Source organism: Tinamus guttatus, unplaced genomic scaffold, assembly GCF_059628265.1.
Source record: "Tinamus guttatus ecotype Peru unplaced genomic scaffold, ASM5962826v1 Tinamus_guttatus_pri_ptg000244l, whole genome shotgun sequence".
Taxonomy (NCBI): Eukaryota; Metazoa; Chordata; class Aves; order Tinamiformes; family Tinamidae; genus Tinamus; species Tinamus guttatus.
The window spans coordinates 1,332,331-1,357,154 of NW_028288778.1; the positions used below are offsets into that span (position 1 = coordinate 1,332,331).

The 24,824-nt window shown below is 65.0% G+C and overlaps 1 protein-coding gene across 1 annotated transcript in view; it reads left to right on the forward strand.

Moving 5' to 3' along the window:
* Nucleotides 1–24,824, forward strand: part of ANKRD11 (ankyrin repeat domain 11) — an 82,409-nt gene that overhangs the window by 47,375 nt on the left and 10,210 nt on the right. The window contains 5 exon segments of the mRNA XM_088526229.1: nucleotides 16,634–16,778; nucleotides 18,723–18,861; nucleotides 22,071–22,241; nucleotides 22,984–23,187; nucleotides 24,547–24,689. Of these exon segments, the coding sequence (XP_088382355.1) occupies nucleotides 16,692–16,778; nucleotides 18,723–18,861; nucleotides 22,071–22,241; nucleotides 22,984–23,187; nucleotides 24,547–24,689 (744 nt within the window). The 5' untranslated portion in view covers nucleotides 16,634–16,691.

Below are 24,824 nucleotides of genomic sequence, written 5' to 3' on the forward strand. Positions count from 1 at the left end.
CCGCCGGGTTTGGGCACGTCGGCCTTGCGCGGGGTGGACTGGCGCGTGAGCGAGCTGAGCGTTTGCGGGTTGTCTGTGGGCAAGCTCTGGGCCTGCTCTACCCCAGAGCTTGAGTGTTGTGGTAGGAACTGGATTTGTTTCCAGCGGATAAGCGGTGACAGGGCCGGAGCGCGCTCCAGGACGCAGCAAACAGGTCCCCCGTTAAAGCAGCTGCTCTCAGGTGTGCGGCGGAGACGCCGAGGAGCAGGGCCTGTTTCTGGCTCTCCTGGCACGAGACAGCAGATGCTGCAAGAAATCGCTCTGGGCGCGCAAAACGCGGAGGAAAAAATACACTGCGAGCAGCAGCGGCCCGCGCTAGCGGCATCCTGTTTGCTGCGGACACACGGAGCAGGAGCAACCCAAGCAGCTCGTTTCATCGTGGCGCGGAGCGCGGCACGGCAGCGGCGCAGGAAGCTCGCTGCCCTCGCGCTGCCGGCGCGCTGCAGAAGGGTGCAGAGCTTGTTTACACCGTGCGGGCAAAGCGTGCGGGAAGGAGTGCGGCGCGCGCGGCCGGGGCGCTCCGGCGGCGCCTGACGTCATGGGAATGCAGGGGAGAGGCTGCGGAGCCGCGCGGTGTCTCGCTGCGTGCCGTGGCACCTGCAGACCAACGCGAGGAGCGCGCTGGGGAGGCCCGGCCGGGGGGAGGCTCGTCCAGCTGGGGAGGCTCGTCCAGGGGGAGAGGCTTGTCCAGAGGCGGAGGCTCATCCGGCTGGAAAGGCTTGTCCAGAGCGGGAGGCTTGTCCAACTGGGAGGCTCCTCTGCCTGGGGAGGCTCGCCCAGAGAGAGAGGCTTGTCCAGAGATGGAGGCTTGTCTGCCTGGGGAGGCTCGCCCAGAGGAGGAGGCTCATCCAGAGGGGAGGGTTGTCCATCTGGGAGGCTCGTCCGGCCAGAAGGCTCATCCAGAGAGAGAGGCTTGTCCAGAGGGGAGACTTGTCTGGCTGGGAGGCTCCTCCGGATGGGGAGGCTCATCCTGGCCCGCTGGCGAGCGGCCGCGCGCTCCACGAGGAGCGGTGCGTTCCTGGCACGTGCCCCGCGCCGCGGCAGCCCTGCGTGCGCGTTTGCAGTAGCGCGTTAAGCCGGGCCGGGCCGTGTTTGGGGGCCGGGCTGGCCCCGTGTGCGCGGGTGGAAGCGGGTCCCCGCGGCAGCGCCTCTGCGGCGCCCCGTCCTGCCTCACCTTGCGCTGCTCCCGGCGAGGAGGCACTTTCGTCCCTCCCGGGGAGTCTTAAGGCTTAATCCATTGTTTGCAAAGCTCTTTAAGATCCTTGTTTGGAAGCACTAGAGTCTGGAGGATTAAAAACAATTCATATTTGTGTGTCTTGGAAAACGTGCGTCTCGCAGAGCTTCCAAGGGGGCAGGGCTGGGCGGCGGGCGGCAGCGCCGCGAGGAGGAGCGCGGAGAGGAAGGCAAAGGCTGCGGATACGGGCGGGATGAGGCTCCAGCTCCGGAGGAAAGGGCTGGATGTCGTAGCGCCTTCTTGCTCCTAATCCTCTTTAAATGCCCATCTGGCCGGTGTGGCTTCCGTGCTGCGAGGGGTCGCGTGCCGATTTGCTCTCTCCCGTTTATGCCCTTGGATCACGCGCGTTGGGAAGCAGGAATCTCGTTCGCTCCACACTTTACCGATCCTGTTTCCTTTTCTGGGCTCGGGGGGTTTTAGCCCTAAGAAGGTCCGCTGTGTTGGTGCTGCGGCTCCCAGGTGCCCCCAGACGCGCTCGGGGCTCCGTGTTTGTGTCGCGGGAGGCTCCGCCGGGGAGGCCGCCGAGTGCCCGAGCGCGACGTTGGCAACACGGAGGGTGGCAGCAGCAGGCCGCGATGCGCCCTGACGCTGGCCACAATGCGCCCTGACGCTGGCCGCGCTGCGCCCTGACGCTGGCCACGCTGCGCCCTGACGCTGGCCACAATGCGCCCTGACGCTGGCCGCGTTTCTCGTTGCCCGCCCGGCCACCCGGGGCCGCCCAGCTTTTCCCGGCAGTGCCGGGGCGCTGGGCAGCGCGGGGCGCTCATCCCGCCCGCGGTTGTTCCCGGCGCTGCCGTTCTCAGCGCGGGTTCCCGCGCGCGGATCGCCCTGCGTGCCGGGAGAGCCCTCCCTCCCTCCCTGGCGCCTCGGGCTCTGCTGCAGCTCGTGACTAGGCAGTAGTTCCAGGCCGGGTTATTTTTAGCCTCCCGCACCCTCTCCAACCCCGCGCGCTACCTCTAAGCAGCCACCAACATTTTCTCCCCAGCGCAGCAGAGAATTTATTCCAACCCGCGCGTACGCTTTCCGCTCCCGGTGACCCAGTTCCCTGCACGCGAGCGGCTCCGGCAGCTCTTGCCCGTAGCCGGGAGCAGGGGGGACTGGGCTGCGTTCCCTCGGATCCCACGGGAGCCGAGCCCTGCCGGAGGGGTTTTAATCCCCCGGTTAATCCGTGGCCGTGCCCGCACTGCAGCGGTGCCGGGGGCTCCATGGGTCTCACCGGGCCCCCGTGGGGCCGGGCCTCAGGCTGTCCTCCCTCACCACTAGCTGTGTCTCCGTGTTTCCCACCTCTTCGGCATACGGGAATGCTGAAAAGGGCTCATTTTCCAAGAGCCCTTTCTGCCAATGTGCCAGCCGGTCCTGGCCGGGAGGACCTGACCTGTCACCGGGTCCCCTGCGCACTGAGAAGCGCTGCTGGAGCCTGGCACCTTCTCGCAGGGTCCTGGGGCAGGCGGAGCCCCTTCCTCCCCCTTGCAAAATATCTCCGAGCTCTGGTTTGTAACGTGGCGAGAGGGGGAGAGCGCGGAGGGAACAACAGCATTAGCGGATGTCGAAGTAGCTGGAATGAGAAGCTTTTGTGCCATTAATAACAGCGCTGGCGGGCGGCCAAGGCTCCGAGTGTGGGATTAGCCTGAACAATCAAGGCTGCGGGATCAAAACAAGGAGGCAGGAACAGCGAGGTCACGGCGCTGCCATCTGCGCTGCCGCAGTGCTGCGAGCGCGCGGGAGAGGGGCCCGCGCCGCCGCCGGCCGCAGCGGCTCCGCGGCACCGTGTCCTGGCCGCCGAATAGCGGCCCCGGGGCAGCGCCGGGAGCGGAGCCGCTCGCGTGGCCCTGCTTGTGACCCGCCTTGCGAGGGGCCTGGAGGGGCCTGCCCAAAGGGGGTTCTGAAGCAGACGGAGCCGCCGCTGGTGCCGTCGGCGGAGCGGGTCTCGCACCGCTCCCCGTGACCTAGTAAATCCGAGCGTCCTGCGAATGTAAACAGGAGAGCGGAGCTGGGATGGAAGCGGCGCCGCGGCCCCCGTGCGGTGCCTCCGCAGTGTTTGTCCGCACCTTGGAGCTCCCGACCCGCGGCCGCCCCGGGCCGCGCAGCAGCCTCCCCGCAGCCGAGCGGAGGAAGCAGCGCAGGAGCGACGTTCCTGCCCTCCCTTTCTGAGCTCCATGGATTTCCTCGCGGGGTTGTGTTGCCAGGCGGCTGCGTTAGAGCTGCTGCTGAGCCAGGCCGGGGGTGGCTCCGGCGCACACCACGCGGAGCCCCTAACCGGGCTGCAGAGCGGCACCGTTGGTAACGCTCCGGTAACGCTCCTGTAACGCTCCTAATTGCCTCCTAATGCCCAACCCGCGGCGCCGGGCAGCAGTCGGGATACCGTTTCCTCCAGCAATCCCTCGGGTCGCTCCGGAAGGTTCCAGTCCGGTGTGTGGCAGTGTCTGTCCTCGTGCCAGCACCGGGGACGTTGGAGCTCCCGCTCGCAGCGAGCGCCCGCGGGGCCGGAGCCGCTTCCCAGCACCGCAGGTGTGAATCCCAGGCCGAATCCCTCCTGGCCATGGAAGGGAGAGGAGGGCGCGCGCTTGGGAAGCTGTCCCGCTCTGGTGCGTGCCGCCGGCGCCTTTCCCTCGAGCGCGTCCTTCAGGGAGCTCGCTTCCCTCGGGAAGGCGAGCCTGAGTGTGCCGGATGCGCTCGGAGCGCCGCCGCCGGCACCCTTCGCCCCGCCGCGTTCGGGTGGGAGCCACGGGGGCTGGCACAGGTGCCCGCCGCTTCCCGGGGTGCCTCCCGGCAGACCGCGCTCCATCGTTCCCAGCAAGACGCTGCAGGTGGGAAAAACAATGTCCGCAGGAGCAGCCCCGTGATTCGCCCGCGGCTCGGCTGGGCTGTGGGGGGAGACGCTGTCCGGGGAGCCCCGCGCAGCGGCTGGCGCTGGGCAGCGCGCAGGGTGGCACTCAACGCGGTGCTCTACATGATGTTCAGCGTGGTGCTCTACACGATGCTCCACACGGTGCTCTACACGATACTCTACATGGTGCTCTACACTATGCTCTACACGACGTTCAGCACGACGCTCTGCACGATGCTCTGCGTGGTGCTCTACACGGTGCTCTACGCGATGTTCGGCACGGTGCTCTACATGGCGCTCTACATGGTGCTCTACACAATACTCTGCACGATGTTCAGCGCAGTGGTCCACGTGGTGCTCTACATGATGCTCCACACGATGCTCTACATGATGCTCTACACGATGCTCTGCACGATGTTCAGCACGGTGCTCCGCGTGGTGCTCTACGCGATGCTCTACGCGATGCTCTACACGGCGCTCTACGCGATGCTCTACACAGCGCTCTACGTGATGCTCTACACGGTGCTCCACACGGTACTCTACATGATGTTCAGCACAGTGCTCTGCACGGCGCTCTACACGATGCTCTACACGATGCTCCACACGGTGCTCTGCGTGGTGCTCTACACGATGCTCTACACGATGCTCCACATGGCGCTCCGCGTGGTGCTCGGCGCAGTGCTCTACGCGCTGCTCTGCGCGGCCCTGCCGACGTGCGTGCGCTCACGGCCTGCAGCGAATGTCACAACTTCCTTCCTGCTCTGACTTGCCGCTCGCTGTGCTCGCACCTTGCTGGCAGCCTCCTTTGGGGCTAAAATAGCCCGTACTTGGTTTTGCGTTGAAAGAATCCTTTTGTGGAGAGCTTGAGAACACCCTTTCCTTTCTGGATTTCCCCTGCCGCAGCCCCTGCGCCCTTCGTCGCGGAGAGCCCTCGGGAGGCGCCTTCGGAAACGCCTCCCTCCCGGGGAGGCCGGAGCAGATCCAGGCGCCATGAGGAGCCCTTGGGAACGCGGCCCCGAGCTGCTGGACGGTGCAGCAATAACGCACGCGCTGCGCCCAGGGCCCGGCCAGCGGCTCCTTTAACCACCTCTTTCTTCTTATTATTTTTTTAAAAAAGCTCTTTCCAAACCTTTCTCATCGAGGCTTAGTTGGTCTAGCTCAGAATTGATCTTGGGAAGTTCTGTGGGTGCCGTTTGGTTTTGAGAGCTCCCGAGGCATCCGCGAGGTCCTGCCCGTCCTTTGCCTTGCGCTGCCTCAGCTCGCGGTTGGGAAAGGTGCTGGGAGGACCCTGGCTGCGGAATGCCCAGCTCCCAGCTGCTCGTGGCCTTCGCAGGGTTTCAGTTGTTTGAAAATAGCTCTAACAAGGGCTCCTGGGTGTCTCCAGCCGCCCTTGGTGCTGCTCCGCTGCCGTCTGCTCCTCGAGGGATGCGCGGAGGTGCCGAGGGCGCCAGGGCCGGGCGGCTTTCCCGGTGCCTCCGGACCGGCGAGGGCACTTCCATGCACAGAGCTTTGCGCAGGGCAGCGGCAGCCTTGGGAAGGCCCAGCTGCGAATTGCCCTCTCTTTGGTGCGTATTTGGTGAGACTCGATGAGATTTTGTACTGGGTCATCTTTCTGGTTCTGTAGCAGGTGCCTTGGAACCAGATCTCGCATCTCCTGGCAACTTCACCTGGACATAGTCCTGCTTGAACGTGAGAAAACCCGGCTTGGTGAACCCGGCTTTCCACTGGCTTTGAGCCAAATAAAGGGGTGGCTCCGGGGACGAGGTGGCAGGCAGGGATGCGCCTGGCAAACCTTCCCCAGCGCCCGCGCTCTCCGCTCCTCCTTCGCAGCGCGGCTGGTCCGGGGGGTCGAACACCCTCTATTCTGCTTCCAAAAACCCCTTAGCGCAGCTCGTCGCTCCCACGTTGCAAACGCGGCTTCCGTCTGTTCAGGCTGTTCCTGTTTTTTTCACTTAATAAGTTCTGGAGATAGTTGCCATGGAAATAATCCTGCGCTGGGAGGCGAGGCGGAGGGCCCGGGCGCCGCCGCGAGCTGCCGCCTTCTCCGCGCGCCGCGAGCGCCGGCGCCGCTTGCGCCACGAGCGGCTCCTCCAGCCCGGGTGGTTTTTCCCCTCCAAAGCAGCTTCCTCCAGGGCGGCCGTGGCGTTTTCCCTGGAGCCGCCGCGCTGCTCCGGCGCAGCCGGCTGGGTGGCCGTGGGGAACCCCGCGCCGCTCCGTGCGGCGGTGGCTCCCTGCGAGCGGTGGCGCCCGGGCGGCTCTCCAGACCTCACGACGTGAAAACGCTTCGTTCTTTGGGCCAGACTTGATTAAAAGAAACAAAACAGGGGCCTGGGGTGGGCCTGGCTGCGCTGCACGTGGGCGCTGAGCGAGGCCGAGCAGCGCGAGCCCAAACGCAGGGATTCGGGAAGCAAAAGGCTGCTCCGGTCCTCGCCGTGTGCCCTGTCCGCGGGCGCCAGCTCCGCTTCCCGGCGCCCAAGCGAGTGGAGCCCGGCCCGCGCTGCGCAGAGGCGGCGAGAGGGTCTCGATGCAGCTCTCAGGGCAGCTCAACACGTTGAGACGAGCGTCACCGTGATGGAGGAGGGCCGCTAACGGTGAAAACGCGCGTGCGCCCCGGGAGGGACAAACCCCGCAGGCCCGCGGAGCGCCCCGGCAGCTGGGCAGGAGGCAGCGACGACGGGGATGGAGTGAGCAGCGCCCTGACCCTCCCCAGGCCCCGCACCAGGAGCCTCTAAATAATGGATGGGAGCAGCCGCCCCGGCAGCGCTAATGCAGGGCGCGCGGCCGCCCGTGACATCACCGCCCGCCCGCCAGCCGGGCCATTTCGCTGCTCTTAAATAATAAATTGCCCTGGGAGTTGAAGTGCTCCTCGGCCCCGTTCAGGCCTGCTGGGGTGTGCGGCGGCACAAATGAATTTTGCATACGGTGAGATGAATTCTGTATTAAGCTGCGGGAAATTCCTCATGGTGGAAGTTGCGCAGAGGGTCGGTACCGCCCGGAACCCCCTCGCCCTGCTGAGGCCGCGGCTCTTGTGCAGGTTCTGCTGGGCCGGAGCCGGGATGAGCCCTGCAGCCCCGTTCTGGCGCATGGAGAGGGCCAGGGCCCCTTTGCTGTCTTTGTGCGTGCGGTGACGCTTTTCTGCATGGCTGTTGCAGCTTTGCAGGTCGGTTTGTGGGGGCATCTAAAAGGGATTTTGAAAATACGGTCTAAAAAAAAAATCAGGGAAGTGCGGCAGAGTCTGCAAGTGTCAGAAACCATCTAGAAACGGAGCAGACCACGATGCCTGTGTCCTCGTAGGGTGGTAATGAGGAATCAAATGAGAGCAGTTAGTTTGTAATGCAAAGAACAAGTCTGCGATCCCGAGAGTAGTGGGAACGATGGAGTAAGAGCTGGATGGAGCAGGCCGGGAAGGTGCCCAGGAGCTGCCTGTTGGCAGGCGGGTTCTGCACATTGCGAGTCCAACCATCCTTCCTGGGAGGAGGAATGAGGTGGGAAACACCACGGAGCTGTCACAGGAGGCGGCCGTGCTTGTCGAAAGGAGGTGAGGGAGGGATTTTGGAAAGGATGCGACTCCAGGTAAGGTCAGGGAAAACCCTTGGAAGTTTCAGGACTTGCACCTGGATGTGCCTCGTTTCCTGTCCTCGGGTCCGGAGGAGTCATCCAGAGCAGGAATGAGTCCTTCGCGTCGCACGTAGCACGAGGGAGATGCCGGGCCCTTTTCCTGGAGGTCCGTCCTACCTTCACATCTGTCCATATGCAGGTGGGAATGGTTTTCACACCATGTAGAGCAGGCCTTAAAGAATTATTGTTTCCAGATCAGGAAGTGAGCAATGTCACGGAGCTGCAGAAGAAAGCGTAAGCTGCTTAAAGTGGATTAAAATGACTGACCGTTTAGCTCTGCAATTAGGTGGGGAGATAGCGTGATAAATCACGAGTAACTGGCTTACCTGTCCCAGGATGCTGCTCCCTTCCAGGCAGGGCTCGCTGCTTTCCGTAAGTGCTGAAGCTGTTGGAACATCTGCACTTAGGTGTTTTTGAAGGCAGAGGGTGCCCGCGGATGGTTTTATGCATTTTGCCAGCGTTCCGCTCGTCCTGTGGCAATCCCGTGGCGGTGAGTACGGTGCCTGCAGGCTGTCCTGGCGGATGGGGGAAGGACGGCGGGGCTTCTCCAGAGGGGCCGAATTGCAGCACCCTCTCAAAACGCCCCGTGGTTTTGGCGGGGCCGTGTTGGGCTGTTGGGATGAGGCTGTTCCCCCGTGCAGGGCCGTGGTCTGCGCACTGCGGGCACAGGAGGCTCCGGAGAGGAAAATCCTCCAACCCGGCGTGTTTGGGTCCCCTGGCAGGGACCTCACGGACACGGCCCGTGCGCCCTAGACGTGGGCTGCGCTGCGGGACGGCGGCTTTCCAGCACGGCCCGGCCTTGGGGAGCCCTATAAAAGCACCCGAAAGGGCTTCCCAAAAGGGAAACAAATTCCCAAGATGCCAAGCAGGGCATCGTGGAGACCTGCTGAGAGTGCAATCAGACGTGGTCCTTGGTGTGTTTTCCATAAGCTGCTCCTCTTCCTCACGGGGGTGCATCCTTCCTTCCCGGGGCTCCTTTTGCCCCCGAGCAGCGCCCGGGATTTGCAGCCGCTTCAACGAGGGCACAAACGAGCCCGACGAAGGGAGCAGCAGAGGAACCGCAGCAGGTTCCTTCCCGGAGCCTTTCTGGAGCGGTTTGTGGAAACGAGGGCGGCGAGGGAGCCGTGCGCGGTGTCCTGTGCACGGCCAGGGCTGCCCTCGAGTGCAGCCCGTGCTGAGGCTCTGCGCGAACCGCCCAGCTGAGGGGATTTTTTGACGTCTAAAAATCCTCTTAAGGCCGTTTGTGCCCTCTCTGCGAGCGGCAGCCTCATATGGAGGCCTTGCAAAGGCTGCTGCGGCCGGTCGGGTCGTGTCCCTTGGAAGAGATCGCAGAAATATGGGTCAAAACGAAAGGAGGGAAAACAAGACGTATATTGTGTGCGTGTCTTGCTCTGATGGGTTATCGAAGGACTCCCTAAATGGCAGTTCAAGATGTTAATGAGGTACCAAACACAGTGTAATTCAGTGTATGTCACCCTTTCAAACCATGCGTGTGCCAGTGTGGCCTTGGCGAGGGAATGCCCCCTGCTCGGCTCCTTGTAGCTGCTCCCGCCAAGCGCACGGCTCCCCGGGATGCTCCTGGGATGCTCCCGGGATGCCGTCCATGCTGGATTTTGCGCTGGATTTTGCCACCGTTGCTGTTCCCGCGGGCACAGGAGCATCCCCGGGAGCGTGGGCCGGTGCAGGAGAGGAGGGTTATTGCACGGAAAAGCTCTCGGTGGAGGGTCTGCTGGGTCACCTGCAGCGCGAGGCTGGAGCTCCCCCGAGCTGCTCCCCCCGGGCCTTATTTCAGGCTGTGGAGGGTTATCCGTTCGTATGCAGGGTTTTTAAAAACAACTCTCCAGATAGGAGCGCACCGAAGCTCTGGGGCTGCTCGTGATGCTGCAACGTGCGCGGGGCCCGTGCCCGGCCGGGGGGCGCGTGGGGCAGCTGCACCGGCTGCCGGAGCGGGGCCGTGCGGGCGGGTTTGCGACACCGAGTTGCAGGCGCCGTTTGAATCGTTTGTGCTTTCGGCCCTGGCTGGGCTCCAGCGGTTCTTGGTGCTATTATCCCCTATTTACAGCCTTCCCAAATCAGCTGATGTCACTGCACATATGTTTGGAGCCGTTGCTAAGGTGCTTAGCGGGAGGCTGGGCCGCCCCCGCAGCGCCGGGCGCCGCGCGGGGCTCCGCAACGCGGGGCCCGGGCCTGGCTGCAGGTGGGTGCGGGAGAGACGCCCTGGGGCTGGACGGAGCGTGGGAAACGGGCATGGAATACCGCCCTCCCGTCCAGGGACACGGAGCGCCCGTCGAGAAACCGAGGTGCTGCCGTGCGCCTGGTGCCCGGGACGCTGCCTGCGGCACCCATGGGTTTGTGCTCCGGAGCCGCGTGGGGCTCGGCCGTGCCGTGCCATGCCGTGTCATGCTGCGCCGCTTGCCTGTTGGCACGGGTGGCACCATGGGAGAGAGCAAGCCCGAAAGGCCCAGGGCAGCACGCGGCTAGCGAGCGCAGCAGCGTCGCTGCTCCTGAGCGCAGCAGCGTTGCGGCTCGCCAGCGCAGTGAGCGTCGCCACTCGCAAGAACAGGAGCGTTGCTGCTTGCAAGCGCAGCAGCGTCCCCGCTCATGAGTGCAGGAGTGTCGCCGCTCGTGAGTGCAGGAGAGTCCCCATTCATGAGTGCAGCAGCATCCCCGCTCGTGAGTGCAGCAGTGACACCGGGTGCTGCCGCCTCCTCGCAGGGCGACGCAGCCGCGTCCTCGCCAGGAGCACACGGAGGAGGGCCCATCCGGGTGGTTTCTCTCCGTGCATTTGTACCGTGTCCGGCGCACACTCCCCTCCGCACAGTGACCCGTGCCCAGCGCCCAGGCCCGTCGGGATTCCCGCGCTGTGTTTCTGTCCCGATTCCCTCCGAGATTCCCAAGGGCACGGAGAGAAGCCAGGTCAGTCAGGACGTCATTCCTGCACGCTCGCCTCGTCCCTGTGTTGTCCTAAGGCCCCTTCCTGGCGCTCTCCTCCCCCTGCCCGCGACTACAAAGATGTTCCCATGGCGCGAAGGCCTCAATAGCCGTTGCATAACCAGGGAGGCCCCAACAAAACCCGGCTTAGGGCTCGGGGAGGGCAGGGGCCGTTGCGGGGACATTGATATGCAGATCCTTTGTGCGCCCGCGGGACGCGCTGCGCCGCGAGCAGCGCCTCTGCAACTGCGCCCTTCCGCCAACATTCCCGACTTTCCCAGCCTTCTCGTTTTCCGGGATACGTTTCAAGTGGTCCCCTGCCCATGCCGAGCGGCTCAGATGAAGGACCCATGACCCTCCGGAGCCACCTGTCCCAGAAGTCCGTAAAATGCCCAGGTGAGCCCTTTTCTTTGCTGTTACACGGGAATGCCGGTGTGCGAATCCCTGCGTTCCGCCGGGAAGCGCTTCCCGGGCTGAACCTCTGCGAGCCGGAGTCCATCTTGCAGCTCCACAGAGGGAAAAGCCGCTCCAAAGCAGAAGGAAACTTGGCAGCGCGCGCCGGGCTGCGCGGCTGCTCTCGGCGCGTCGCTCCGCGCCGAGCGGCGGGAGAGGCTGCAGCCTCCGCGCTCCTCCGTGTTCCTGGAAGGGCCCCGTCCCCCGCGCCAGCCCCGTTCCCGTGCAGGGCGCTTGGCCCTTCCCTCCCGCGCTGGTTTTTGGCCCGTTTCCTGCGCCGGGGCCCGCGGGAGCTGTTGCAGTCCCGGGCTCCTCGCGCTGCTCCCGCGGCTCCGGTCGCCTTCCACGCGACGAGGCCTCCTCAAGGCACCAGTGATCCAGAGCTGGGGCAAATCCAGCGCCTCGGGTGCTTGATAGCCCCGTTCGGGGCTCCGCAGCGTGCGTTGCGCTGGGTGCGTTTGGGGAGTCAGGGTCCCTGCGGCTGATGGTTTAATCTGGACAACGAGCGGCGCTTAATGGCAACGGGTTATTGCATTCGCTTCGCTCGGGCCTTTCAAAGGCTGCCCCGGCGCATTGAGCCCGGCCCTTGGGATGCTAATGGGCTGCTGCGGGGTTTGCTGTGGCTGCGGGGCCGCTCTGCGGGGACAATGGTGCCATTGAGGTGCCACAATGCGGGCGCAGCGGCGCTCCTTTGGCGCCCATGCAAATGAGCACGCGCGGCCGGCCCGCGCGCCGCGGCCTCGGCACCAAAACAGCTCCAAAGCGGAGGGGAGAAACTAATAACGAGTTCAAAATCCCGGGTCACATCTCTCAAAATAGCCCCGATTCTCCCGCTCCAGTCGCAGGAGCCGCAGGTGACGTCCCCAGAGCAGGTTGTTTGGGCGGCTCTGCCCGTGTCCTGCTGGTCCCTACGCACTGTCCTTGGCCAGGGCTGTCAGAAACATCTCGGCAGCTACGTGGTGGATTTCTTGTTTGATGGGGTGATGACGAGGCTGTTGTCTTAGCCCCAAGTTGTTTTTGAATGCGCTTTCAGCAGGAGAGTTGTGCGATTTAAAACGGGAGAAAATAAGCCGTTGTTTGGACCGGGCTGCACTGGTCCAGGAGAGGCTGAAACGTCAGCTTTCCTGCCCCGTTACCATAATTCACAAAACTTCGTCCCGGAAGGGCTGGAAGTGGGTGCTGCACGTGAAGGGAGTGTAAAATGGGACTTTAAGGGAGCGGGAAAACTGTTCCCGACTTTGTGGGAGCCCTGGGCAAAGTGTCATTGGCAAGAGGGTGAAACGGGGCTCTGATGCACTGGGAAGGATCGGGATCTCTTACAAACACAGTGTGTGAATCCCCGTTTGTTCCTTCGATAACAGCTTTTGATCTAATGCCAGAATAGCCCAATCCATCACGGAGCGGGAAATCGCTGACGGGGAGGTGTGTCCGACGCGCTCCGGCCGGCGGAATCGGGTCTGTCCTCCGAGGCCGGGGTCAGCGGTCGGGAGGACGCGCGATTCCGCGGATTCGGTTGTGGGGCTGGTGCCCTGTGGGCCCCGGGCACGTGCCGCGGGCGCAGCGCCAGAGCCGGCTCCCCGCGCTCCCTGCGGATGCAGTTGGACCGGGCTGGATGCAGCCGAGCCCGGAGCCGTGGGAAGGAGCCGTGGGAAGCGGCGCCCTCCACTCTGCTTCCGCCCGGAGGCAGCGACAACGGCGCTTTGTGCTGCAGGAGCCGCTCGTGATCCCTCCCAATCCCGGTCACGAGTCCCGAGGCGGAAGGGTTTAGAAGGACCCGCACGAAGGGGACCTGTCCCCTGGGCCCGGGGCAGCCGAGCGGCCCGCGCTGGCGCCGCCACCTCGTGATTCCCGAGGCCCAGGATCGCGCCGGGGCCGCGGGATCGGTGGGATGGGGATGCGCGTGGGGAGCGCGGGACGGCGCGGCAGGGCGAGCGGAGCGGGATTTGCGCCCGCTCCTTCCCGCATCCCGCTGGGGCGAGCGGCTCTGCTGGAGCAGCCCAGGGAGGGCGAGCGGCGCTGCTGGGGTGGCCTTGTGCCAAGCGGCGAGAGCCACCGCTCCAGCGCAGAGCGGTGAGAAAGCAGGAGGGGAGAGCGCTGGAGCGATGCGGAATGGGCCAGATACGTCACCGAGTGCCCAAACGTGCCGAAGATGCAGAAGGGACCGCGGGGGAAAGGCAGCCCTTGCCCGATCCGATTGGACACGGGCATGGCATCCCCGTGGGGTTTGGGCCCTTGGGAGCAGAGGGAAGGATCACGGCCGGTCCCTGCCCATGACCCTGCTCCAGCTGCTCCGCGCTCCCCGGCTCCAGCGCGAGCTCCGTGCGCCGCGTCCGGAGCGCCTCCGGGCTCCGCGAGTCCCGCGTGCCTGACAGTATTCCCAGGGATTTGCCGGGATCTGCTGCCTTGGGGGAGCGTTGGGAGCGCTCTCTGTTGTGCTCCCCCAATTAATCCATTGTATCCACAGCCGTTACGACACGGGCTTGCACAAGGATTGCTAAAAATCAGGGAGTGATTTGTGTAATTTGTTCCAAAAAGAGAGACGGCAGCTCCCTAAGCGCGGGCTCGGCTGCAGGTTTTGTGTCAGGACGGAGAGGGGCTGGTGCCGCCCGGGCGCGCGGCCGCCGCTCAAATCCCGTGGTGCAACGTGGTGCTTAAATGGGGCTGGGGCTGGGGCTACTGCTGCAAACAGCAGCAAAGCTGTGGGGGGGCCTTAACTTACAGCAAAACAGCACCCGGGGCGCCCTGGGTCCTGCTCGCTGCCACAAAACATTCCATGAGCTCCTGAGGTTTCACCTCCCCGACGTGCTCCAGGCCCCTGTTCTTGAAATCTGTCTCTTTTGGAGCCCCTTGTGCAGCACATGCAAAGCTTTGGATTTCAGGCAAGCCAAGGAAGAAGTCTTGGGTTAAAACGGGAGTGGAATGCAGCACAGGGCGGAATTTTGTATTTACAAATATTGATGCATAATCGAGTGCGAGCAGCGTGCAGTGCTGGATCCACACGGGGCTGCAGCTGCATGGACAGGAGGGAAGGGCTCCCGCGGGAAGCGCACGGATGGCGGGGATGCTCCTGGCCCCGGGCTCCTGCAGCCCGAGAACACCGGGAGCCGGCAGGAAATCCCGGCCGGGGGAACGAATCCCGGCTCTTGGCTCCCAGCGGCCGTCCAGCCCCTGCACGAAGGCCCCTGCAGCCCGCGGCTCCCTGGGGCCTTTACACTTCCCAGACCCGAGAAAGCACCGGGAAGACCTGTCCGTTCCTCGCATGATGGAAATACTAATTGCTGCGTTAATTGCTCTTCCTAATCCTGCTGGGCTGGCGTGTGCCGTAGCGAGCCGGCACGGCCTGCCCGGCGCCGCGCAGGCACCCGGGAGCTGCGGGAGCATCGGGAGCCCAGGAAGCACCGCGGGAAGATGAGGAGGAGGGATGAGGGCTCTCGTGGCCCCGCTCGCGTTTTGTGCACAGGGAGAAGTTGTGCTAAGAGGCGCAGACAGACGTTTGTCCTTAGGCCTCCCTATAGGGAGGGAAATCCCTGTGCAAAACGGGAAAGATCCTCAAATCGGAGATGATCCGAAATGGCCTTAAGCTGCTTCCAGGCAGGGGGGACGCAGAGCGGTGCTTTCCCGGGAGTAGGGACCAAGCTTGGAAGCGCCGGTGAGATGCGCCCCTGGCACCGCCGTTGCTCAGGGCCGTGGCGGTGCTCGCGGGTGCCACGCGGGTGCTCCCGCTGTCCCTGCGCGTGGGGACGGGGACGGGCCCGGGCGCTCGGGGGCCCCGCGGCCGTGGCGGAGCGTCGGCCTCGCTTCTCTGCTCCGTTGTGTTCCGTGGTGGAGAAGGGCTCGGGGTCCTGCTCGCCTGGCGCTGCGGGGAGCCGGGATGAGGGAAGGGCCGGTGCCCCATCCCGGGCGTGAGCGGCTCCGAGGGGGCTGTGAGGGAGCAGCTCACGGATAGGGAACTGCTCACGGATAAGGAACAGCCCCCCTGGATACGAGCAGCTCATGGATAGGGAGCAGCTCCTGGATAGGGAACTGCTCATGGATAGGGAGCAGCTCATGGATAGGGAACAACCCCTGGATAGGGAGCCGCTCACGGATAGGGAGTAGCTCATGGATAGGGAACAACCCCTGGGTACAGAGCAGCTCACAAATAGGGAACAACCCCTGGATAGGGAACAGTTCATGGATAGGGAGCAGCTCACAGATAGGGAGCAGCCCCTGGATAGGAGACAGCTCATGGGTAGGGAGCAGCTCATGGACAAGGAGCAGCTCATGAAGAGGAAGCAGCCCCTGGATAGGGAACAACCCCTGGATAGGGAGCAACTCACGGATGGGGAACAACCCTTGGATAGGAAGCAGCTCCTGGATCGGGAAGCGGCTGCAGCCGTCCAGCTCAGCCCCTTCGCCTGGGCCGGGAGCTGCTCCTCCCTGTGCAGTGCAGTGCGACGAGCAGATGATTTCCCACCCACTCCATCCTTTGCCCCTCCTTTTTTCCCCTTTTATCCCCTTTATTTTTTCTCTCTCCCCCCGTTTTTCCCCCTCTTTTCCCCCGCGGCCCGTCCGGCTCCGGCCTCCCGGGGTTTCACCGCCTCCGGCCGGGGTTTCACCGCTGTCCCCTGGATCAGCCTGGCCCCAAGCCGGGCGCGAGGAGGTGCCCGGATGAGTCCTCCGAGCTTCCGTGTCTTGGGATCTCGGGGAAGGCGGCTTCACGCTGCGTTTCCTGCCCTTTCCCTCCCCTCCGGCTTCCCGGCAGCCTCCGCTGCAGCTCTCGTCGTGGAGGAGAGGAAAAGGCCCTGCCGGGCGGGCTGCCCCTTCCCAGCCCCTTCCTTCCCCGATTCCATCCCGCGCTGCGGCGCGCTCCTTCCCGCGCATTTCCTGCAGTCGCCTCCGTGCGGAACGCCCGCTGCCGAGGCCCGCGCTAGCCCCGCTTGTCCCCTCGCAGCAGGACACGGTCACCGCGGGGATGGGTGCGGGCCAGCGCCCCGGAACACCCCGGGGCTTCCAGCCTGCGCCCCCAGGACGGGGGATATTCCCTTCCCCTGGGGCCTGCCCGGCTGCAGCCCCTCTGCTCCGGGCTCCGCTCGCGCTGCTCCCGTTTCAGATGTCACTTGTCTTTTCAGCCCTGTAACCAGGCAACCCGTGGCAGGAGCAGCCGCTCTTTGTTATCCCGCTGGATTGTCTCACCTAGGCCGGGCCGGGAGCGCAGCCCCCGCGCCGGGAGCCCCGCGGGACGCGCGTGCCGCCCCTGCGCGCGGGGACGGCGGTGCCACCGACCCGCTGCACCGCCGCCGTCCCCGGCGCGGCCGCGGCGAGCGTGCGCCGCGCTCCTGCGTCCCCTCTAGGCCACCCACGGCCCGTGCGAGGAGCCGGCCCGGCCGGCGCTGCGGTGACACGTCAAGGGGTGCAGCGGGTGCAGCTCTGCAGCGGGTGCAGCGGGTGCAGCGGGTGCAGCGGGTGCAGCTCTGCAGCGGGTGCAGCGGGTGCAGCTCTGCAGCGGGCGCTCCGACGCCTCTGACTTCTCCTGTGCTCTCTCTCCACAGACGGTTGATGATGAGGCGATGGCAGCATAAATGAAGATCAAGTAAGGAAGGCAGAACGATGCCCAAGGGTGGGTGTTCTAAAACACCACAGCCAGAAGATTTCTCTCTCAGCAACGACATGGTGGAGAAACAAACGGGGAAAAAGGTGCGTGCTCTGCTTGCTCGCTGGCCCCTCGCTGCGCTGGAGACGCCGGCTCTGTGCGAGGCCGCCGGCGCCGCGTCCCGCTCTGGCTCCCGGGAACAGCGAATCCCTCCCTGCGAGCGGCTGCTTTGGGGAGAGGAGGATGCTGGAATGAAAGATGGTTTTCGGGATAAGCACGCCTGGACCTCTCCCCTTTGCAGTGCCCCGAACTCCTGCCGTCAGTTCCAGCTCCTCCCCTTCAGCTCTTTTGATCCGCTTGATCAGGGGATGCCCAGCAGGAGAATCCAGGCCGGCATCCAGCTCGCACGCGGCCGGCAGCGGCCGCCCCGGCTCCCAGCGCGCTGCTCCCGCGAGCGCCCGCGCTCCCCGCGGGATGGAGCCCGGAGCCGCCGCTGCCCCTCGTGGGGACGCACGGGCCGGCCACGCCGCGCGCGCCGCGGCTCAGCGCGGGAGCCGGCGCTGCAGCACTTAGATATGAATCAACTTCCATTTTATTTGCTGCACGCACGGCAGCTCGGAGGCTACATTTTATTTACAGAGCAGCTTCGGTGGATGCTGGGAGCTGTAGTTACCTCCCTCGTGCGAGTGACTCGCGTGGTTTGTGCTTCCTGCCCAAGGGCACCAGCGCGCGCAGCGGGACGGGAAGAGTCCTGCTCGCTCCAGCTCGCACGCTGCCGTCCTGCAGGAAGCATCCGAGCGCATCCGAGTTCACCGCACGTGGAGCAGCAAATCCCCCCTTCCCGTTTGCCCTCCGGGGCCGCGTGTGGGAGCTCTGCGCCCGCCGCGTCGCCTCCGCGGCCGCTGGCACCTCCCGACACGGCCCTCGAAGCGCCTTCCACCGGGTCGTCCCTCCGGGGAAACCCAATCCTGCCCCTACGGGAGGTCCATGCACAGGACCAGCCAGCGGGTGGAAACATCTCGTAGTCGAGCAGGACCCTGCTCCTCGTTACGTAACTGCAAACGATTGCAGAGCAAAGTTCAAAAGAGGAAAAGGAGGACGTGCGTGTTTTCAGGAATGTTATTCCCTGGTTATGCTGCAAGGCCTTGGTTTCTGTTTCTGGAGTCTGCCTGGGACTCGGTACCTCTCTCTGACCCATTTATGTGTCTGTTCCGTTTGGAATTGCAGTTGCCCATCAAACTGGTAGTTTGTTATTGAAAACTGGTTTTGTTCACAACAGAAAACAAAGACAAAAGCATTGAAACATAGAACGTTTAACCAAAGTCCTGGAGCGTTTGCTTTGGTTGCAGCAGGTCTGTGCAGGTGCCCCGGGGAGGGGATCTCCCAGGGCCTCCCCTGAGCAGGGCTCTCCCTCTCCCGCTCCAGAGGGGGAGCAGGGCGCCCCGGGGCTCCCTTTACCCAAGGAGGCGGCTCCGCAGCCCGCTCCGGAGCGGGGCCGCAGGGCTTCGGCTCCTCGCTCTGCCAGCGGAGCCTGGTCACCCGACGGAGGCTCCGGAGGGGGCAGCAGCCGCTCTGCTTCCCTCGCCTCCTGCAGCGGCCTCCGTGAGCTCAAATCCTCACGCGCTTCTGTTTGAGCGCCTGCCGGGTCGCTGAGACCGGGTTTAGCACCCAGCCGCTCCGTTTGGCCCGTTCCCGGAGCCGGAGGACAGGCGGGTGCCGCTCGGCACCGCGCAGCGCCGCCCGCCTCGGCCCGGCCCGGTGCTCCCGGGCACCTGCGCTCAGCACCGACCCGCCGGCCTCGCCGAGGAGCGGAGAGAGCCCTGTGCCCGTTGGGAACGGTGCAAACGCTGCAGAGAAAAGGGGCTGTGAAAGCCTCTGCCGTCGGAGGCTGCTTTCTGCAGCACCCTGAAATCCTCCCATAGTGAGGACAAGCCAGGTCCCACCTGAGCTTGCACCCCGGCGCACCGAGCTCTGGGGAGCAGCTGACAACCTTCCATGGCTGCAAAATGCAGGGAGAGCTTTCGCTGATGCCTCTCTTTCCTTCCTAGGATAAAGATAAAGTTTCTCTGACCAAGACTCCGAAGTTGGACCGGAACGATGGCGGCAAAGAGGTGAAAGAGAGAGCTACGAAGCGCAAGTTACCTTTCACTGTCGGAACAAATGGAGATCAAAAAGACTCGGATACAGGTACGGAAATTGCCTGTTTCACCGTGCAGACGTGAGCCTGGCGCACGCACAGGGCGTGTGGGTATTCGTGCACCTCCCGCTCGGGCTTTGATGTAGTTGGGCTGTAAAATTCTGCTGAAGGACTTTGCCGTCTTGGAGCTGCGACGTTCCCTCCTGTCCAGGTGTGCGCAGGCCCTGCTGGGCAGACGAAAAAGCACCGCCGAGCAGTGCCGATGCGCTGGGGGCCTCGCGCACCGTGGGGTCCTCAGTTTGCCCCGTTGGCCCCGTTTTCCGTGGCGGTCCGTGCGTGGCTGCCGCGTGGCCGTGCTGCTCGTCCCCGGTGACACCGGGCAGGGCGGTGCCGCGTGGCGGCTCCTGGGGACGGCGCAGGGCTCGGGCGGTGCTGGCTGGTTGCAGGGGCTCAGATGGGGTGCAGAGGAACCCGCGGGGCTGAGCGCGAGCCCTGAGCTGGGCGGCAGTGCTCCGTGCCGGGCAGCAAAGCCGGGGGACGCGGGTGACACCAGGGGGGTGCCGAGCGTGTGGGCAGTGCCGTGAACGCCTGCACGGCTTCGCCCCGGGCTCCCTTGGCACGGCGTGTTTGGCAGGGATGCGCAGAGGGACCTCGGTCTCCGTCTGCTCTTACTCGCCCAGCGTGGCTGCGCCGCGATGCCGCTCCGAGCGCCGCAGACCCCGCGCCGAGGCTGCCCTCCCCTGCGCCCTCCTCGTCCTGGGGCAGGAGATGCTGCCGCAAGTGTCACTTGAGCCGCTGCCGCCTGGGCCCAGGCGCTGCCGCAGCAGCTCTGAAAACCCTCTCGTTCAGAACGGCTTCTGGAGCAGCCGCTCCAGCCGGGCGGTCCCGTGGAGCTGTCTGAAGTGTCTTCCAACCCGGCCTGCGCGAAGCTGGACGCCTCCAGCCCGGGCCCGGCCGGTTCAGCGCTGCGGGAGCCACGTGTCCGTCCCTGCGCTTCCCGCTGCTCCTCCCTGGTGCAGCCCGGGGTGTCCCCGTGATGCGGGTGGCGGCAGCGCGTCGCGGTCGCGGGCAGCGCAGCCACTGGAGCTGGCTGTTCTCCCGGGAGCGCCGTGCACGCTCGGGCTGCGCGCGCTGCTGCAGGGAGGTTGCAAATGCAGCAGAGCAGCAAGTTCTAGCGTTTAAAAGCATTAGAGGAGCATCGCGGGGAGGGGCCGGACTGCTGGGGCTGGATGGTGCCGTGCACGGGGCTGAGCAGGCCAGGGCCATGGCACGGCACGGTTTGGCACGGCACGGCACAGCAAGGCGCGGCGCGGCGCTGCGCCTGACTCAGAGCTGACTCAGAGGCTGCGGCTCCGGCGCTCGCTCTCCCTCTTCCTGCGCGCTCCGAGCACGTAGGCGCGCGGGCCGGGCGCCGTTCCGCATGGCCCCGCGTCGCGCCGCGGTCCAGAGCGCTGCCCAGGGCCACGGCCGTGCTGGAAGGGCTCGGGCTGCTGCTTCGCCCGAATCTCACGGCCCCTTTGAAGGGGAGCCGGGCTTTGCAGGAGAGCAGGGCGTAGGGAAGCCCTCCCGGGCACTTGGAGTCTTTGCGAGCGCTTCCCTGGAGCGGGAAGCACCGGGATGCAGCTGGAGCGGCGCTGCCGGCCCCGCGGCCTCCCCTGCTCCCTCCATCCCGCAGCGCGCGCCGGGCGCAGGGCCTGGGCGCTGCTCACGCACGGGGCGGCTCTTCCTGGCGTCCCCTCGGGGCTCCGCGCCGTCACCGTGGGCCGTTCCTGCTTATCCCCGTCCCTCCTGTGCTTGTGGCAAGGAAACGCTCAGGGCCGGCGAGCAGAGGCTGCTTCCCCGGGCGGGTGGCCGCGTTGCACGGCCGCAGCGCCGCGTGGGGCAGGCGGTGCCGAGGCTGCGGGGCCGGTGCTGAGGAGAGCCAGGCTGCAGGCTGCCCCGTCCCCAGGCCGGGCTGTACAGGAGAGCCCAGCGCGGCGCTGGGACAGTGACGCCCGTGCCCGCCGCATGGGGATGGAGCCGGTGCCGCTCGTGAGCTCGGAGGTGCCCCGTTGGAGTGCGTGGCACGGTCACACGTGTGTGCAAGGGTGCACAGTGCTCATCTGTTCCACTTGCAGCCGTGCGTCCCCCGCTCCCCGGCTCGAGGCCGCTGGAGCTGGGTGCAATGGGGGGCCGCAGCACGGTTATGGAACCGCTCGTGTTAAACACATTTGTCCCCACGCTGCAAAGCCGGAGGCTGGGCTCGCGCTGCCGCCGAGCAGGCACGCCGGGTTCGAGGCCGGAGTTTCAGGCCGCTCTCCGTGCGCCAGGGCTGCACCGTGACCTCCACGCTGCCCGAGCAGGAAGAGCTCCCACACGCGCGCGGGCACCGCTGCCCCCGGTTCCTTTGCGCCGGGGGCTCAGGGCCCTCGGGGGCACCCGCGCCTGCCCTCGCCCGGCGCCGCCAAAGGGAACTTGGCTGCTAGTTCCTCAGCCGGCCCCTCGTGACTCGGGTCTCGGCCGCTGTCCCCAACGGCGCCCAGCGAGCCGGCCGGAGCGCGGGCAGCGCTGCCAGCCCTCCCCGCGCGCCGCAACGTTTGCTCGGAGCAAACTGGAAACCCCCTCAGCAAGGCCGTAGGTTCAGGCTCCCGCCGGGCCCGGCTCCTTCCCTCCCGTGCTGCAGGAAGGGCCAAACGAGGCAGGTTCCTGCGAGCCGAGCGCGTCCCGCGGGCGGGCGGCCGCGCGCTCCCCGCGCTGCGCCGCTCCGCAGGGCTTGGCGGCGGCGCTGGCATGCGGCGGGGCGAGCTGGCGACGCGGCTCGCGAGCGCTCTCTGTTGATGCTTTTAGATGCCTCCAGTTCTGTCCATGCCGTGGGGGCATAAGGCCGTGCTCGCTCCTCCAAGCACCATGGCATGACATGGAGGCTCCTAGAAGCAAGATGGCAGGTACGGTACCGGCAGCGGCCGCCGTAGGGACTCGCTTCCGCTGCCTCTTGCTGCTCTTGGAAGGTGGGGGGAGAAGGGAGTGACACAGGGAGGGGGACACAGCTTGGAAAAGCCAGGAGGACGGTTCAAAGGAGAGGCCCAGGTAAGGCGCCCCTCGTGCTGGGCCGGGGCGGCGGCGCTGGGAGCCGCCGCGAGGACGTTTCCTTCAGCAGACACTGCTTTAACGTGCGACCGCCCCCCGTGCGCTCGGAGAGCTCCGCAGCGAAGGTGCCGTTCGGTCCTGGGCACGGTCGTGGGTGAAACCTTCCCGTCTTTTGTGTCTCGTTGCCTCGCAGAGAAGCAGGGCCCCGAGCGGAAGCGCATCAAGAAGGAGCCCGCCACGCGCAAGCCCGGCCTGCTCTTCGGAATGGGCCTCTCCGGGATCCGGGCCGGCTACCCGCTCTCCGAGCGCCAGCAAGTGGCTCTGCTCATGCAGATGACGGCGGAGGAATCTGCAAACAGCCCAGGTGAGAGCGGAGGCATCCCGGGGACGAGCTGCCATCCCGGGGATGAGGTGCCATCCCGGGGACGAGCTGCCATCCCAGGGACAAGCTCCTATCCCGGGGACAAGCTCCCATCCCGGGGACGAGCTCCCATCCCGGGGATGAGCTGCCATCCCGCACACTTGCTGCTCCTGCTGTTCCCTGGGGTCCTCCGGGGTGCTGAGCTCACGCCAGCGCGTCAGGCTGCGCTAGCCAAGGAGCAATGGGAATAAAAGGCAGCGTCTCATCCTCTTTGGGCATTTAAAAATGCTTCTTCCTGCAGAAAGGGGTTGGTACCCCGGGTTTGGGATTTTAGTAGTTTTATCTGTCATGCGTGCAGCCCCCGCTGCGCTGCCTGTGTGTCTCGGGCATGGGCGCTGCTGGTTCCAGCCCCCATTTTGTTGTTCTTGGCACAGATTGAGCAGCTCCCCCGGGAAAGGGCACTGCCCTCGCGAGGCTCCCGGACCTCACACACCCTGCGTGAAAGGGATGAGGTTTAGAGCACGGGGATGCAATGTCTGCTCCTCGGCGTGGCCTTGCTGCCCCTGGCCTTGCCAGGGGCTGCAGTTAGCGTGGGTGCGAGGTGCACCCTCCCATCACTGCTTCCCTTGCCTCTCCGTGCGCCTCCAGCCCGGAGGCACCGGGAATTATATTGCAAGAGCTCCCTCTAAGGGCTCCGGCCTCCTGCGAGCAGCAGCTCCTGACGCCGTTTCTCTCCCCTCTGCAGTTGACACAACACCAAAGCATCCCTCTCAGTCCACAGTTTGTCAGAAGGGAACTCCCAACTCTGCCTCCAAAACCAAAGATAAAGTAAACAAGCGGAACGAGCGGGGGGAGACGCGGCTGCACCGCGCCGCCATCCGAGGGGACGCCCGGCGCATCAAGGAGCTCATCATCGAGGGCGCCGACGTCAACGTGAAGGACTTCGCGGGTAAGGCAGCGGGTTTGCACCCGGGGCTTCCTCGGGCCGGGGACGGGCCCCTCTCTGTCCGCTTGCTGCTCCCTTCCTGCATGGGGTCACCTCAGCAGTCTGGGGCAGGATTTGCAAAGGGAACTGGGCTGGTTTCACTCCTGTTTCACCCCAAAACGTAAGAAACTGTATGCACAAAAGTACTGAAAACACAAGATTTGTAAAAGCCTCGCTCCGGAGTTGGATGGTGAACGGCTGCGGCCCTCGATGCTGTTTGGCACATGAGGATGTGAGCGTGCAGGCGAAGGGAGCCGTGCTCGGCACGCCGTGCTCTGCGGAGCCTCCGAGCCGCTCCGGAGGCAAATCCACATGGGAAAGTGCTCGGAGCTTTCCGAACCTCAGCTCCTGGCCTGGCCGTGACAGCACCCCCGTCTCCTGCAGCTCTGCAGCTCTTGCTGCTGCTGCTGCTGCTGCTGGGCATTTTGGACGGGCCGGGCGGGCTGGCTCCGTGCGTGCCGGAGCAGCAGGAGGGCGCAGGCTGCGGGGAGGACTCGGTCCTGCAGCAAAAGGGCAGTCGTGAGAAGCACCGCGTCGCTCCCGTGCGCTTCCAAGAGCTCCATTTTGCTCTCTGCTGCTCTCGTAGCATGATTTGCTGCTATAAATATCTCTGCGTGTCCTCCGCCCGTGTGACTAATATCAGCGCTAGCCCCAAGTGTCGGCTCTCACGAATGTGGTCGCAGGTGCCCGCTGCAGGGCTCCCACGGCGCTATCAGCAAAGTGCCCACGGAGCCGTGCGCGCTTGCCGGGCAACTTCAAAACAGTCCGGGCTTCAAAACAGCCTGTTTGAACGTGATAAAGCGGGTCGTCGGGTGCTCTCGGAGGTTTGTTTGGGAAGCGGAGCGCGGCGCCCGGCCGGGGCTGTTTGCAGTGGCAGAGCCGCCTGCTTTGGGAAGCTGGTGGAAAACAGCGGCCGGGGCCGCGCGGGGGACGTGTCGGCGGCGCCGCTGCGGCTCCGCTCCCGCCACCGCGGACCAGAGGGGACAGGGCCCGACACCCGGCTCCCACCAGCAGGTCGCTTCATCCCCCGCGTAAAACACAGCCTTCGGATTGCCCGGATTTCCCGGCTCTGGAGCAGGACTGGTTCTGGCAGGCCCGTGGTGCTACCAAAGGGAGGGTCAGCTGGTTTCACCCCACGAGTATTTGGGCCTCCAGGTTTCTTGTGCAGATGGTCTTCACCGTGGGAGCTGCTCATGGCACGGCAACACTGGCCACAGGCCCCCACACGCGTTGGCAGCTCTACCCTCTGCGTGGAGGCTGTTTTTCACTGTTTTTAATTTCTTTCCTTGTGCTGATGTGCACGTTTTGTGTGTGTGTTTGCAGGCTGGACGGCGCTGCACGAGGCCTGCAACCGCGGCTACTACGATGTCGCGAAGCAGCTGCTCGCTGCGGGCGCCGAAGTCAACACGAAGGGCCTGGACGACGACACCCCGCTGCACGACGCAGCCAATAACGGGCACTTCAAGGTTGGTTTTTGTTGCATTGAGTGGCTGGCTTTTAATGCAAATTTCCCTGCCCCGGCGCTGTTACATGTTTTACTCCATGTTCTCCTTTACAGGAAAATGGGACATTTTTCTTCCAGAGTGGGAAGAGAGGCAGTG